We start from the raw sequence: 13,424 nt of genomic DNA, 5'->3' as shown, positions 1-13,424 counted from the left end.
CTAGAATATCGTTATGATCAGGATCAAGGTGCTCGACCTCTTCTTTAAACATAATCAAAAGATCACTTAAGGGGCAAAATCTTTTATATGGAGGGTCCCTTATATAATTTTTCTTGGATGTGAAACTAGTTTCCACTTGACGCTCAATAGGGCCTCATGATCCTTGGAAAGACTCGCACCATACGTAGATAATGATTGAATTTTTCCTTTTGGATGTTATATAAAATGCTCTTGACGTAATTTGTAGAATCAATATTCTAAAATGTGGCAGAAGAATGTGTTTGAATATTAATCTGAAAAAGTTACTAATACAATAAATCAAAAACATGTTTTACCTTTAAATTTTTTCTAGCATGGAAAAAACACAAGAAACTCCACAAAAGAATGATAGTAGGATTTATGGTAGTGACTCCTCTATCGAACTCAAAATTCCTCCCTTTCGAGTGTAGAGGATGTGATGGAGCAGCAGCAGAATAGGCATATGATTGAGTCATCATCCAAACACTTGGCCGTGCTTTGCCGGGGGTCAAGGGAACGAGAAGGAACCGCCAATCTGAGAGTTGGCCCCCGCCGGAGGGTTGATCGCCACCACCAGCAACGATATGGTGATGGCGACCAGCCCAGACCAGACGTAGATGATGGTCGGCGTCCTCCCCCTTCTCCCCATCAGTCCCTTGGCAAACGGGTACAGATGAGCCAACACCCAGAAGCTGAAGAACACCCCACCCAGCAGCTTGCTCCACTGCGGGATCACGCTGTATATGGTCCTGCTCACCCCCACCGCAATGGCAATCAGATTCAGCATGATGATGGTGATGGGGGGTATCATCAGCGACGTCCATTTCACGACGTAGAGATCCGCAAACTCGTCGTCGTCGTCGTCTCCGGCTGACTTCGAGGTGAGCGTGAACGAGATCTCTATCCCAGCAATGACCTTGAGCAGCCCCTGCATCACTGCCGCGAGGTGAGCGCTGGTGCCTCCGATGAGCCAGAACTGCTCATTCCGCCACCACTCCTCCAGCTCGATCCCCGACCACCTGATCTCCAGGATCGCCAAGAGGCAGAGTGTCAAGGTGATGATGAGCAGGTAGGTGAGGAAGGTCACGCTCAGGGTCTGCACGATGAACTGTCCCGAGAAGAGCGAGAGCGCCGGCAGGAAGCAGTACACTATGAGGAAGACGGAGGTGAAGGGATAGATGCCGACGTTGAGGTACGCAACCCTCTGCAGAAACTTCATCCTCGGGCTGGCTAACAAGGCATTGTTGCGAGAGAAGAAGATCTCCACGGAGCCGGTGGCCCAGCGGAGCACCTGGTGGAGCCGGTCGGTAAGGTTGATGGGCGCCGTGCCGCGGAAGGCGTCGCGCTTGGTGACGCAGTAGACCGACTTCCAGCCTCTGTTGTGCATCCTGTACCCGGTGACCACGTCCTCTGTCACGGAGCCGTAGATCCACCCGACGCGCTGCCCCCACTCGGTCTTCTCCTCGTACCAACATGAGATGACACTGATCGCTTCAGCGACCGTGGAGGCGTCGAGCAGGTCGCGAGGGACGGTGAGAGCACCGGGCGGGCGGCCATTCTTCACGGAAGGGTGATCAGCAAGAGGACGGCCTTGGAACTCTGCAATTGGGATCGAGTCGATGAGGAAACTCGAATTCCCAAACTTCTTTGGAAACGTCGACATGTTCATTTCGTCGTCGTCGTAGTCGCCCATGCGAAGAGCTCGCGTCTCTTCGGAGTTCGCCGCAGCCCGGGGCTTTCGCTTGCGTGGTAGGCAGCAGCTGCAGCAACCGGCGCTGTGCTCCTTGGCGCGAGGAGGATCGAAACCGTAGAGCGCGATGCGGCGGAAGAGACAGCCGGTGCCGACGTACACCGGGCCCTGGAGACCGTCGAGTGCGCGCATGTTGACATCAAAGAACACGGTGTTGTTGTTGGCATATCGATCGGAGGGATCGATGCCCTCGAACCGCTGCGGGAACTGGACGTAGCAGATTCGATCGCCGCCGCGGTCCATCATGAAGCACATGCCCTCGCGGAGGGCCTGCGAGTTGTAGATGTAGTGGTCGCAGTCGAGGTTGAGGATGAAGGGGCCGTTCGACATGATGGCAGAGGCGCGGACGAGGGCGTTCATGGCGCCTGCCTTCTTGTTGTGGTCGTAACCAGGGCGCTTCTCGCGGGACACATAGACCAACATGGGCAAGCGGATGTCGACGTCGGTGAAGTCCAACGGTGATTTCTCGTCGTTGTTCCCGTACAGGGGTTCGTCGCTTGGAGGCTTCAACATCACCTGCAACAAAGCCACATGAATGAATTGTTGTGATTGGAAGCGTCGTCTGTGATCAGTCTATATGATCTCGCTACAATTCCATGGAACAAAGCATCAAAGAACTGAGATAAGGTGGAACACGAAGTACCTGTATGATTCCAGCATGATCGCCTCGAGAGTGCTCCGCTGAGGGGTTAATCCAAGTTCCTGGCCAGTGCGTGCCATCAGCCATCCAAGTAGCCTTAGGGATCTTCACAGGTTCCACAGGATCATCACCGGCCTTCTCCCGCTGCAGATTCATGGCTTTAATCTCTTCACGAGCGTGAAACGCATCCGAGCGCCGACGAATTGAATCCGGCAAGCCATTGATCCGGACCTTGAACTCATCGTATTCTCTCTTCGCCCGTCTGCGGTCCTTGACGAAATCAGAGCGGACTTTATTCTTGTAAGGATCCTTCTTGGAGCTGAAGTAGCTCTCAGGATTGCGAGGCTCGATGCCATGTTTACGGCAGAAAGGAACCCATATGTAAGCGAAGCTGGCAGCCTCCGCCATGGCTTCAAATGTCAGAAGCGCACCTCCATCATCCGAAACATAGCAAGCAAGCTTCTCGACCGGGTAATCGGCGGCAAGAATAGACAGAATCGTATTTGCGGTGACCAGTACGGGTTCTTTCTCTGGGTCGGCCGTGGAAACGAAGACGTCGATGCCTGGGAGATCAGATTTCCCCGTTGGATTGTAAGGCGTCGCCATTTCGAACTTCTCCTTGAGGACGGCGAGGTCAGTGGCTCGATTCACAGGGCAGAGCTTTGGAAGCTGGTCCAGAAGCCAAGAGAAGGCGAACCATAACTCGCAGACGACCGACATCCCCCACAACCATATGGCGTCGTCGTTCTTGTGTTTGATTCTCCATGTGAGAAACAGAGCGAGAACAGCCATACGAATGACGATGAGGAGCCTGAAAGATTGGATCAAGAAGATAATGTCAATGAAAACAGCAATAGCTACAACTCTGAATTCATGCTTTCCAACTATGCATATATGCAATCTAGCATGGAGACTTCAGCTAGATTAGCATGATTTGCCTGGCAGGACAGTCTGCCACATCCAACAAGAACGATTAGAGCAGCAGAGTGTTACCTGTAAGGGCTGAGGACGGCAGCAGGGATCTTCAATTTGCGTGTAAGAGGCCTCCATGGCTTACTGATGAACTCCTTTGGCTGTCCATGCCCTCCTCCTCCGCCGTCGCCGCCGTCAACGTCGTCGTAATTCTCCTCGGACCATATGGCGTTTCCATATCCGTATGTACCCTTCGTCTCGAATAGCCACCGGGTGTGATCGAACTCCCCCGTCTGCGTCATGGTCTGCGAGTGCGGCAGCTTCTGCGGCTTCACCACAGACAGCCCTCGCTCCATCTTTGGCGCCCCAGACGGGAGATGCGGCAGCGTTAGGGCCCGCCCACCGGCTGTCCCCAGCAGCTCGCTCAGGTCGGTCGTCTTGTACGGCTCCTTGCACCCCGGGCAGACCCCGCCGCCGGTCTTGGCGGCGTCGGTGAAGCAGTCGACGCAGATCATGAAGTCGCACTCGCAGGGAACCATCACGTTCCCGTGCTTGTCCCGCATGACCATGCAGTCGCACCCCTCAATGGCGCATGTGAGGCCGTTTCCGCCGCCCCCACCCTGACCGCTCTCGGAGTCGATAACCTTGTCCATGACGTGGGCGCGGGTGACGCTGTTGAAGCCGCCGGTGAAGATGGAGCTGTTGACGTACTGCTCCTCCGCCTTGGTCGAGATGGAAGGGTCCATGGGCTGGTTGTCGGGGGTCATGGGGATGTGGACATGGTAGTTATCGAAGCGGCCGCTGCCCAACTCGCTGCCGGCCAGCTCGCTGTCGAGGTCGTCGCGAGAGAAGCTGATGAATCGGCCGGACTCCGTCCTGCGGCCGAATTGGACTGTCGGGCCGCGAGGGATCGGGGGCAGCTCGGTTCTGCCCTGCGGTGGTTCACCGGGGCCGCGGGTGGAGCGGTTGGATCGGAGAATGCCATTGGAAGCCATGACTCCGCTTGCTTCTTATACTGCTTTAATTGGAACCTGCAGAACGCTTCCGAATTGAACGGGAAGTCCGTGAAGACTAGGGAATTGAATCATCGATGATAAGAGCAAAAATTGCAGGGTGAGGAAATATCCAATCTTGGCAAAGATTTAAGGGATATTTGAAACACGAGTCCAAGTAAGGGCTTGAATCCGCGAACTAACCTTCGAGCGTCGGAGCTACGACGCCAAGCTCCTGTCCTCTTCGAATCAAAGCATTGGAGCGAGGTGAAGCTTCGCCGCTGAGCCCATGAACAAAGAAACAATGGAGTTGACGAGCGCTTTTCTAATAAAGCAGAGCTGAGAAGGTAATTAATTAGACAAACTATTCGCGTTCTCCTGCCGTCGCCGTCTCTATTCTTTGAACACTTCAAACGACGAGCTCGATCGAATGGATTACAACTCCGGGAGACCAAGTCCAGAAAACACACTAGAAGACACCAAATTCCCTTCTTCGGCTCGAGAGCGGCTGAGAAGAAACCGCGTTTTAGGTGAGGTTTCTTCTTGTCGTCCGCACAAACACCTCGTCTGCGCCCAAGATGCAAACTTTCATGCAGAGTAAGCTGAACCGTACTCGTCCTCCACGAAAGAAATCTTCCCGCAGAGAAGAAAACAGGAAGGAAGCCGCGGTGGGAATTCGACGGATGAGCAATGGAGGCCGAGAGGGGGAAGGGACGGCAGCAGAGGACATTTATAGACGAGGAGAACAGAAATATGCCTCACTAGAGATGGACAATACCGTTGGATCGTTGATCGAACGAACTTCAAAGCTCTTGATGCGCATCCAACGGACCACATGTACTTCGTCCCGAGGTGGGTTTCCGGCCCAATTCCTCCGCACCAAACAAGACTCGACGCGTGGCAATTCCAGGCCTAAATTACGATGATGACCCTGTGATGGCGAAGACGAAATGCCAGCTCATCAGATGTATACACATTACATCGCGGAGTTAGCGGATTAGAGAGAGATTATACTGATCCGATTTAATCTAATTTAATTGAATCCGAATCCAACGCGGGAGAGACGACGGAGGGCATCATCGTAAATATAAGCAGAGCCGGGGTCAACATCCTTAGAGCAGGTCAAAATTGGATTGTCCAAACGAAAACGATCGTGCCTGCAACTACGACCACCGAAGTGAAAGGCTAATTTATTTGGGAGGGGGGCCGGACGAGCGAGCTGAGCCATCGTCTCCGCTTCCTTCGTCGTTGCGATCACGACGAAGCAAGCATCGGTCTGGAGGGGGAAAGCCGGCGTGGGTCCCCTCGTCGCTTCGTGCGGCGCCACCACTGGGGCGCGAGATTGCCACCACCTTCAAAACCAGAAGAAAGAAGAGGTATAGGATTGGAGAAGACTACTCGAACATTATATTATAAGCAGACATGCTTAGCATTGGATAAACACATGGCCCAAGTTTAGAACAGGATTCTGTGCTGAGGGACTCCGGTGGCTTGCTCACCGTATCTCCCACAACATGCAACAACTAAATAATAATAGAACATGCACAGTTCGGCGATCTCATGTTCTGGTCATTGAAGTGAAGGACGAGGAGGCATATGCTTGCTTGACTTCTGAACAGATGTGGTATTTCTCTATTTGAAGTGGCAACGAGGTGCTCGCTCACTTTGTCAGCACTGCATCTATTGGCACATTACGCCACGAAACAGAGAAAAGGGAACATCAAAGATCACAATGGCAGGATGGCTTCTTCTTTCGAGACTCTGATGGTATACAACATCACAAGTATATATATAATATAACATCACAGGATGGCTTTCTCACAACTCTATATATAACATCACCTTTCTTCTCCGACCAGAATCGACTTTTGAAGTCCGTCCATTAACAAACGACTTCTCCAGCTGATGTTTTGGGCACCGGTGTACAGGCGCAAGCAAGCCGCGTGGTGTGAAGAAGAAGCAAAGGGCACATGGCCGAGCTATCCCTCCCTTCTTCGACGAAGCTGTTGAGCTGAAATGTTTAGTATATAGATGTTCTAAGACGCTTGCTCTGGTCTGGGTTTATGCTTAAGCTTGGCGTCAAATTCAGAGTGAGGTATCTTCCCCAAAGCTGGACAGACATGCCTCCATAACTTCTTCTCTACTGTTCTGTAGAACAATTCAAAACAGAGAAACCACCGGCAGCTTATCGAATGAAGTATGACAAGTCACCGGCCATGAGCGAGAGAGAGAGAGAGAGACTTGACCGAGTAAAATCTACATCACCGCATGCCCCATAAGATTACAGGAAAAACAACATGGCAGGGTTTGTTGTTTCCACAGAAGCATTTCTTCAAACACCATGGCGAAACATTGACAAGAACTTCTTGTCCCTACCTTTGAATCTACCGATATATTTGAAGCTAGCGAATCATCCAGCAGAGTTGTACGGTTGCTGATTAACGCTCAGAAGAAGAGGTCCCACTTAACATTAAAGCGCTTCGGCCCAAGTCCACTGGGTGATGAAGCAGCACTTGGTGGAAGTGACGTAGTTACAGGGGCCACGTCGTCCTGGAAACTCGTCAAGGTGACTCGATCCTTCCAGTACCAAGGTATGTTTCCACTGGCAGGGCCCGCACGAGGGAGTCTCGTCGCATCCAACGCGGCTTGGATCCCCGCACTCGTAGCAACGGTCACATGACGGCGTAGATCTCGTTTCGATTTGCTCCTCCCAAGTCAAAACCCATTCAAACGCTGACACCGCCAGCCGCATCCGAATCTATATGCCAACTAAAGGGAATCCCAAAAATATCGACCTTCCATCAGCGACCCAACCATTAAGTCCGGCCTCGCTTTAGGAACCTTTCCATGGGGAAAGAGGTGCAATGATTTCCATGCACAGAGTACTATAATTAAGACACTACGCAGTAGCGGTTCAGAATACAGCAGCTCACCTTCGTTGGGCAGTCACCGCAGCAGCAGAGAGCCTCTGGCCACACTCGCCTCTCCAACAAGAGAAGAATGCATCGCCAATCCCTGGGATCGCCTGGCGCTTCCGGAGGAGATGGGAAGGAGGAGAAACGGAGGAGCATTATCGGCGCCTCTGGATCTGCGGTTACGGCGCCGCCGGAGAAGCCGGAGGCGGCTTTCGATGCGGACAAGCTGATCCGGACGAGCACCAGGGCGGACAGGTCCATCCATCTCATCCCCGTCTTCACCATCCTCTGCCTCGTCGTCCTCTACTTCTTCTCCCACGAACCCACCCACGCAGGTCGGTTACCCCCCCAGGTTCATTTCCTCTTGATCCCCTCCTCACGCGTGCCTTTGCCCTAACCTTGTGCGTCTTCCTGCCTTTTCGACTTCAGATCTTCAAACCTTCAGCGGCCCCGCCCTCCGCTTCGACACCAGAGGTATAATGCTGCTCTCCTCCTCCCTTCTCTATATATGTCTCGTTCCTTTCTGCGATCCGTCTTCCTCTTCTTTCAGATGCGGTTTCGGGGACGGAGACGGGAGGCGTAACGTCAGCAGCGATTCACGAGAGCCATCGGGGAATGAAGGCATCGGCGGCAGCCAGGCGGCTGCGCCACCGAAAGCTTAAGAGCACCTAGCTCTCCCCCCGCCACGTGCTGCGCACGTGGCTGGTTCCTTTGGGGATTAGCTGAAGCTTTATCTTAATTGATTAGCTGGTTAAGGGAGGATTTTCCCACAAATGTCTGATAAGGAAGCACTAATCGTAATTAGTGCTTTCTATCTCTTCTTTTCCCTTTCTTTTTCTGGTTTGATTTCCCCAAGCTTGGAGCAGAAGATTTCGTCTTATCCAGCCAGCTAAACGATAGCGCATATCTCGAGGAATCCGCAAAAGAAATAAAATGGGCGGTTGCTATTAATCCTCTGTTCATCTGCACGACCATTAAAGCATGCTCATCTTATGGTTGTCCATATGCCTTAACGTGATGGGGAGTAATTAGATTCAATCGGGCCTTCTTTCCCAGAAGCCCAGAGAAGCGACGCCTAATATTTCACTTCAGCTGAAACATTTGACCGTGTAATATCCAACACAAATCCAACTATTAGAACACTCACGTTAGCTTTACTGGATTGTGCGTAGTATCTTCGAGCGACTAATGCTGAGGAAGCTACCGGTGGAACAAGTTGCAGCTTTCGACGTTGTGAAGCTACACACCTTTGCATCAAAGCTGTGAAGCTCGTTATAAATCTTGACTGAACATTTTGAAGATTCATTCAGTAGGAGTCTATCAATCAGGAATATCATCTCTGTTGTCATATGCGAGTTTGAGGCCATAGATGATCTCTCCCCTGATGTATTGGTTCAGCCGAGAGAGTCATCGGAATGATGAAGCCTGCAAGGAGGAAGATGACCCTCATGAGATAAGGACACCCATTCAGAATTATGCAGGCTCTCACAGTGTGTTTGCGTGGAGATCAAGAAAGGCGTCGATCTCTTTGATCACCACAGAATAGTTTATGAGAGCTCTGCATGCCGGAAAAAATCTTACAAGTTGGAGCCCACGAACCCTCTTTGCATGTTTGAGTAAACGAACAAACTCATTGAGCTCATTGTTCTTCAATCAGTCGTCATCCATGTCAAATGGCAATCACTGTCACTTCGGAGCGCCGATGCAGATGGACTAGCTTCCACGGTTTCCCCAAATGATTAAAGAGACAAGCATGCAGTTTCTTTCATCCCGAGTCCGATGTATTTTTAGCTGCTGCTTCTTTATTTGCTCGTGTATCTATTTGGTCAGGAGATAGATTTGATGTGATACGACATGTTCTTTTCTCCTTTCGTTACTCCCAAATTCCTCCGCCTCCTCCCTTGGGTGGTGTGTTTAGATAAGAGTTGCTGAAAAGCTTAATTGCTTGCTGGAACAGAAGAAGTTCACAGGGTGTCTCTGCAAGAGAGCTTTTCCTTTGAGAATGACAACCCGGTGCTTCTTTCAACTAATCAAATACATGAATCGATATGACTATTCATTAACCAGGAAAAAAGGATCCATTTCGGGAGCCACGAAATGCTACAGCCGAAGAGGAAGTGCTTTCCCTCTTCACTCCACCACTAGATTTCGCAGAGGTGGAAAGAGTAAGTAATGCCTAAAGCTGGGCAAAGCATGCTGGATTAGGATTAGGGTTCCCATCAAAAAGAACATATGGAAAGAGATGGACCGAGATCAATCGTTCCAATATGTGAAAGTCCAGATTAGCTTTTCCTCCTCCCAACGGGAAGTCGAGCTGGAGAAGCCAACGGGCATAAAATGGTCAAGTATGTAGCTTGTAAGAAACTTCATGTGCTGGTGATTCTCGACTGGCTTTACCATCGTTGGCTGATGAAGATGTTGCAGACGCAATTTCCCATGAAGCATGAAGAAAGCAGAGAAGTAAAAGGTTTAGCTCTGCCAGTCCTACCTGCCCAAAATGCTTGGCTTAAGAATGGAGATGGAACCGCGAGTCACACAGTCCACCTTAGCCGCCAGTAATGACACATAGGGCAGCACGATTTCACCGCCCTAGCCAATCTAGCTAACCTGCTCACTTCTGGTTCTTCAAAGACGAAGATCTTAGACCAGTAATGGCGAGAGTCAAAAGGGTACCTTTTGAGATAGTTATGTCACTGGGGAAGAAAGCAATGTTCTTATCCACTGAACCTTTTACTCTGGTAGAACGAGTGTCCAGGTTGGTGACAAAGGCCACCCAACTTCACTTGCCGATATCTTTAGCAAGCAAGAACATGGTGGGAGTCTCCAAGTTTTCTTGTGGCTTATTGATCAAGTCAATGATACGATGATAGATTTCATGGATCCTCGATGACGAACTCCACCCAAAAAGGACAGTCTTTTCTTGTAACGAGAGGCGATCTTTGTACATTCAGCAATGGGTAACAAAATCGATTGCACTTTTTCTTCTCCGTCTTTGCGTTTTGTTCAGAGTCGGAGTGAGAGATGGGAGTTACGAAGCAACAGTTGTGATGACGGCATTGATGTCGAAGAAGGAAGGAATCCACCAACCAAAACAAAGTGAGTAGTACATCAGTTGTTATTGGGGTAATAATTAGTAGATGAGAGAGAAGAAGAAGAAGGAACAAGAAATCTAACATAATTAAAATCTTAGATTAGTTTGCTTAGCTCACGTTTTGAAATGTGGCTGCTGAGAGGAACACAGTGTCATACATAAATCATATGCTGCTGCATATGAGGAGAAATCCGTCGGATTAGTAGCAGTCAACGTTGCCCCTTGTTGCTTCTTGCTGCTGGCAAAAACATGGTTGAACTATCACCATTTGTTTGATGGAAACTTGACCTAATCACTGATCTGTTTTTCCTGCTTACGTGCACTCCCCTGAAACCTCTCCCCCACACAGTCCAAAGGCTGCCTTCTTGTCCAAGGGACCGGACCTGTTAGATTTTTCGTATCTGTATCCATCATACAGGTAATGATTTCATGCATGTATATGACGTGGGAAGCGTACGTTTATGTAGAAAGTGCATGGATCAAGTGAGCACAAACCTGAAAGCATATAATATGGTTGCATTGACCGACTGAAATGGTGGTCAGACTTGGAACCCTATATAAGGCCAAGACATCACCAAGCTAATCTCACCTACTCGGCCTTCACTGTCCCTCCTCTTTGAGACGAGCTTAAGACAGCGTTGCAGGGAAAGATGGGGAGGTCCCCCTGCTGCGATGAGATTGGGGTGAAGAAGGGGCCATGGACGCCGGAAGAGGACAAGCAGCTGGTGGAGTACATCCAGCGGCATGGCCATGGGAGCTGGCGGAGTCTGCCGAAGATGGCCGGGCTGAACCGGTGCGGCAAAAGCTGCCGACTCCGGTGGACGAACTATCTCCGTCCTGACATCAAGCGGGGGAAGTTCTCGGAGGATGAGGAGCGGATGATCGTCCACCTCCACTCCATCCTTGGAAACAAGTAAAGCTAGCCCAGAGATCTTCCTCTTCTCCTGTAAAGCTAAACCAGAGGTGTGAAGAGCTTCTGCTAATTCATGCAGGTGGTCCACCATTTCCAAGAGTCTACCGGGAAGGACGGACAACGAGATCAAGAACTACTGGAACACCCATCTCAAGAAGAAGCTCCTCCTCATGGGGATCGACCCTGTCACTCACACACGAAGAACCAACGTCGACCTGCTCACGATCCTTCCTACTCTCCTTGCTGCCGCCACCAACCTTGGAAACCTGGGCGACCCATTGAGCAATGCTCTCCGGCTTCAAGCAGATGCCGTGCACTTGGTCAGGCTCCAAACGCTCATCCAAGCCATGAGTACCGCTGCTCCAAACATGGATGCCATGAACCCCTCGAGCTCCGCCTCCCTTGGCACCTGCTATCAGTTTGATGACACCCAGCTGAACCAGCAACTCGAGGGACTTGCCAATGTCCCTCTTGCCCTAGGAGCTACTAGTTTCCCGTGTTTGGCCAGTCCATTCGAGGAACAGGAGAAGGTGACACATCCCGAGGGCTCATCCGCAACGACAGGAATCAAAACGGAGGGTCACAATGGCATGACCAACCCAGAATCCACCTCCTGTGCCGCCACAACAGCTCTTTCCACCCATTCACCGGTTCCATTCCCCCAAGAGAGGATAGCCACGGACTGCATGCAAGATCCGATCAGCTCGCCTGCTTCAATCCCGTTCCAGGATTGGTATGGACTAAGTGCAGGTGGATCTAACGACGATATGATCTGCTGGAAAGATATTCTAGAGTAAGCAATCCACCTTCCATTCTATGCCAGCGAAGAATCTGTGTGCTCCATCACTTGTTGCATCACACTAGCTAACATCGTGCTCATCTGATGCAGCAAAATTTCGTGGGCAAGCGAATCATAATCGTCGACTTGTAGGATACACAGAAGAACAGTATTTCTACCTTTTTTTCTCTTTGCTGTACAATCAAACACACAAACTATGTACCAAACGTTGGCATCACATTGTTCCCACTGTTTGTAATATGTGATTTATGCATACATAAATCTCTTTCTAGATGTTCAGCTTTTCCAGATTGTCCATTTGTTTGTCAGAAATTTTTAGGATCCACAAGGGTAGATGAAGCTACTGATGATTAAGTTAGTTGGAGTAGGAAGTAGCTTGTGGCATGAAGTTGATGTCTGCTGAGAAGGACAGCATCGATCTGGAAATGGAAGGGTCTACATTACTGAGCTCAGTGCTGGCATCAATTCCCCAGAGCTTTTGCGTAAGGAAAGCCATGAAATTATTGAAGCCTCAACTTGATGATTTCATTCTTTTATCTTTTGCTTTTTTATGTGTATATGGCACTTATTCCTGCAGCCATGGAAACAAAAAAAGTCCAATATTAGTTATCAATTAGGTAAGGCTGGCTGATTTCTTTCGCCATAAGTCATTGACTGCTACTGTTCCTACAAGAAGTTAATACTAGTTATCATTATTATTTATCGATATGCAACCAAAACAAGTTACCGTAAGGCATTCCTTATGTCACGATCCAAGTCTGATGGGTAACTATCCTCTTAATTTTGTCAAAATTAAAACACAGAGTTAAGATTCTAATAAGTCAATTTTAATCTTAAAATACTTTCCGATGCGAGATTAAATCGGGGCAGGTTACGAAGTATGTTTTAATGCATTTAACGTGATTTAAATTTCAATATCCTTTTATATTATGAATTACTAAGGATTAAAAGGTTAATGAAGTGGTGACTTGGGAGCTTCACATGAATTCATTCATCTTTTCCATCCTGGTATGCTATGGTGAAGACACAGCAGCAGGAGTGCTTTTCCATAGCAATCACATACTGTCAGGAAAGCCTTGTCCCATGAGAGAGAGAGAGAGAGAGAGAGAGAGCACATGACATTTAGTAGGTAACACAGGGCAATATCAAACAACTAAATTACCTACCCTCAAAGAATATTAGATATGATTCCAACCTAAAACTAAATGTCATTACATCACCAAAGACAGAGAAGGAGAAGCCAAACCTATTGGTTCATTGGTTGATGTCATTAGAGTTCCAGCCTAATTTTCATTGATGTTTGGCTACTGAGATCAAGAGATGATTGACAGAACAGGAGCTAATCGAGTTAAGGTTGAACAGCTAATCAAAGTTGTTCTTGGAAGACATAATTG

General features: G+C 49.4%; 3 protein-coding genes across 5 annotated transcripts; 2 read left to right on the top strand and 1 right to left on the bottom strand.

The window, feature by feature from the left end:
- Window positions 1-314: 314 nt before the first annotated feature.
- On the bottom strand, window positions 315-5,026 carry LOC135626840 (cellulose synthase-like protein D2). 3 transcript variants are annotated; one of them, XM_065132547.1, is made up of 4 exons: window positions 4,517-5,026; window positions 3,402-4,361; window positions 2,412-3,219; window positions 315-2,284 (listed from the first exon to the last, which is right to left on the bottom strand). In XM_065132547.1, the coding sequence occupies exons 2-4, from the start codon at window positions 4,313-4,315 to the stop codon at window positions 527-529; spliced, it is 3,480 nt and encodes a 1,159-aa protein (XP_064988619.1). In that variant the 5' UTR covers window positions 4,316-4,361; window positions 4,517-5,026; the 3' UTR covers window positions 315-526. The 3 variants fall into 3 exon arrangements, with proteins under 3 accessions (XP_064988619.1, XP_064988618.1, XP_064988620.1); XM_065132546.1 differs by having other exon boundaries at window positions 3,402-4,351; XM_065132548.1 differs by having other exon boundaries at window positions 3,402-4,391; window positions 4,517-4,656.
- Window positions 5,027-6,205: 1,179 nt separating this feature from the next.
- On the top strand, window positions 6,206-9,085 carry LOC135626816 (uncharacterized). The gene is made up of 3 exons (XM_065132461.1): window positions 6,206-7,562; window positions 7,657-7,701; window positions 7,778-9,085. Exons 1-3 carry the CDS (start codon window positions 7,313-7,315, stop codon window positions 7,897-7,899), a joined length of 417 nt encoding a protein of 138 aa, XP_064988533.1. The 5' UTR covers window positions 6,206-7,312; the 3' UTR covers window positions 7,900-9,085.
- A 1,837-nt stretch (window positions 9,086-10,922) lies between these two features.
- On the top strand, window positions 10,923-12,395 carry LOC135627075 (transcription factor MYB41-like). Its single transcript, XM_065133030.1, has 3 exons — window positions 10,923-11,231; window positions 11,311-12,024; window positions 12,121-12,395. The coding sequence occupies exons 1-3, from the start codon at window positions 10,969-10,971 to the stop codon at window positions 12,146-12,148; spliced, it is 1,005 nt and encodes a 334-aa protein (XP_064989102.1). The 5' UTR covers window positions 10,923-10,968; the 3' UTR covers window positions 12,149-12,395.
- Window positions 12,396-13,424: the final 1,029 nt, after the last annotated feature.

The sequence above is a fragment of the Musa acuminata genome, chromosome BXJ2-11 (assembly GCF_036884655.1).
Source record: "Musa acuminata AAA Group cultivar baxijiao chromosome BXJ2-11, Cavendish_Baxijiao_AAA, whole genome shotgun sequence".
NCBI classification, from domain to species: Eukaryota; Viridiplantae; Streptophyta; class Magnoliopsida; order Zingiberales; family Musaceae; genus Musa; species Musa acuminata.
This window is presented reverse-complemented; position numbering and strand designations above follow the sequence as displayed.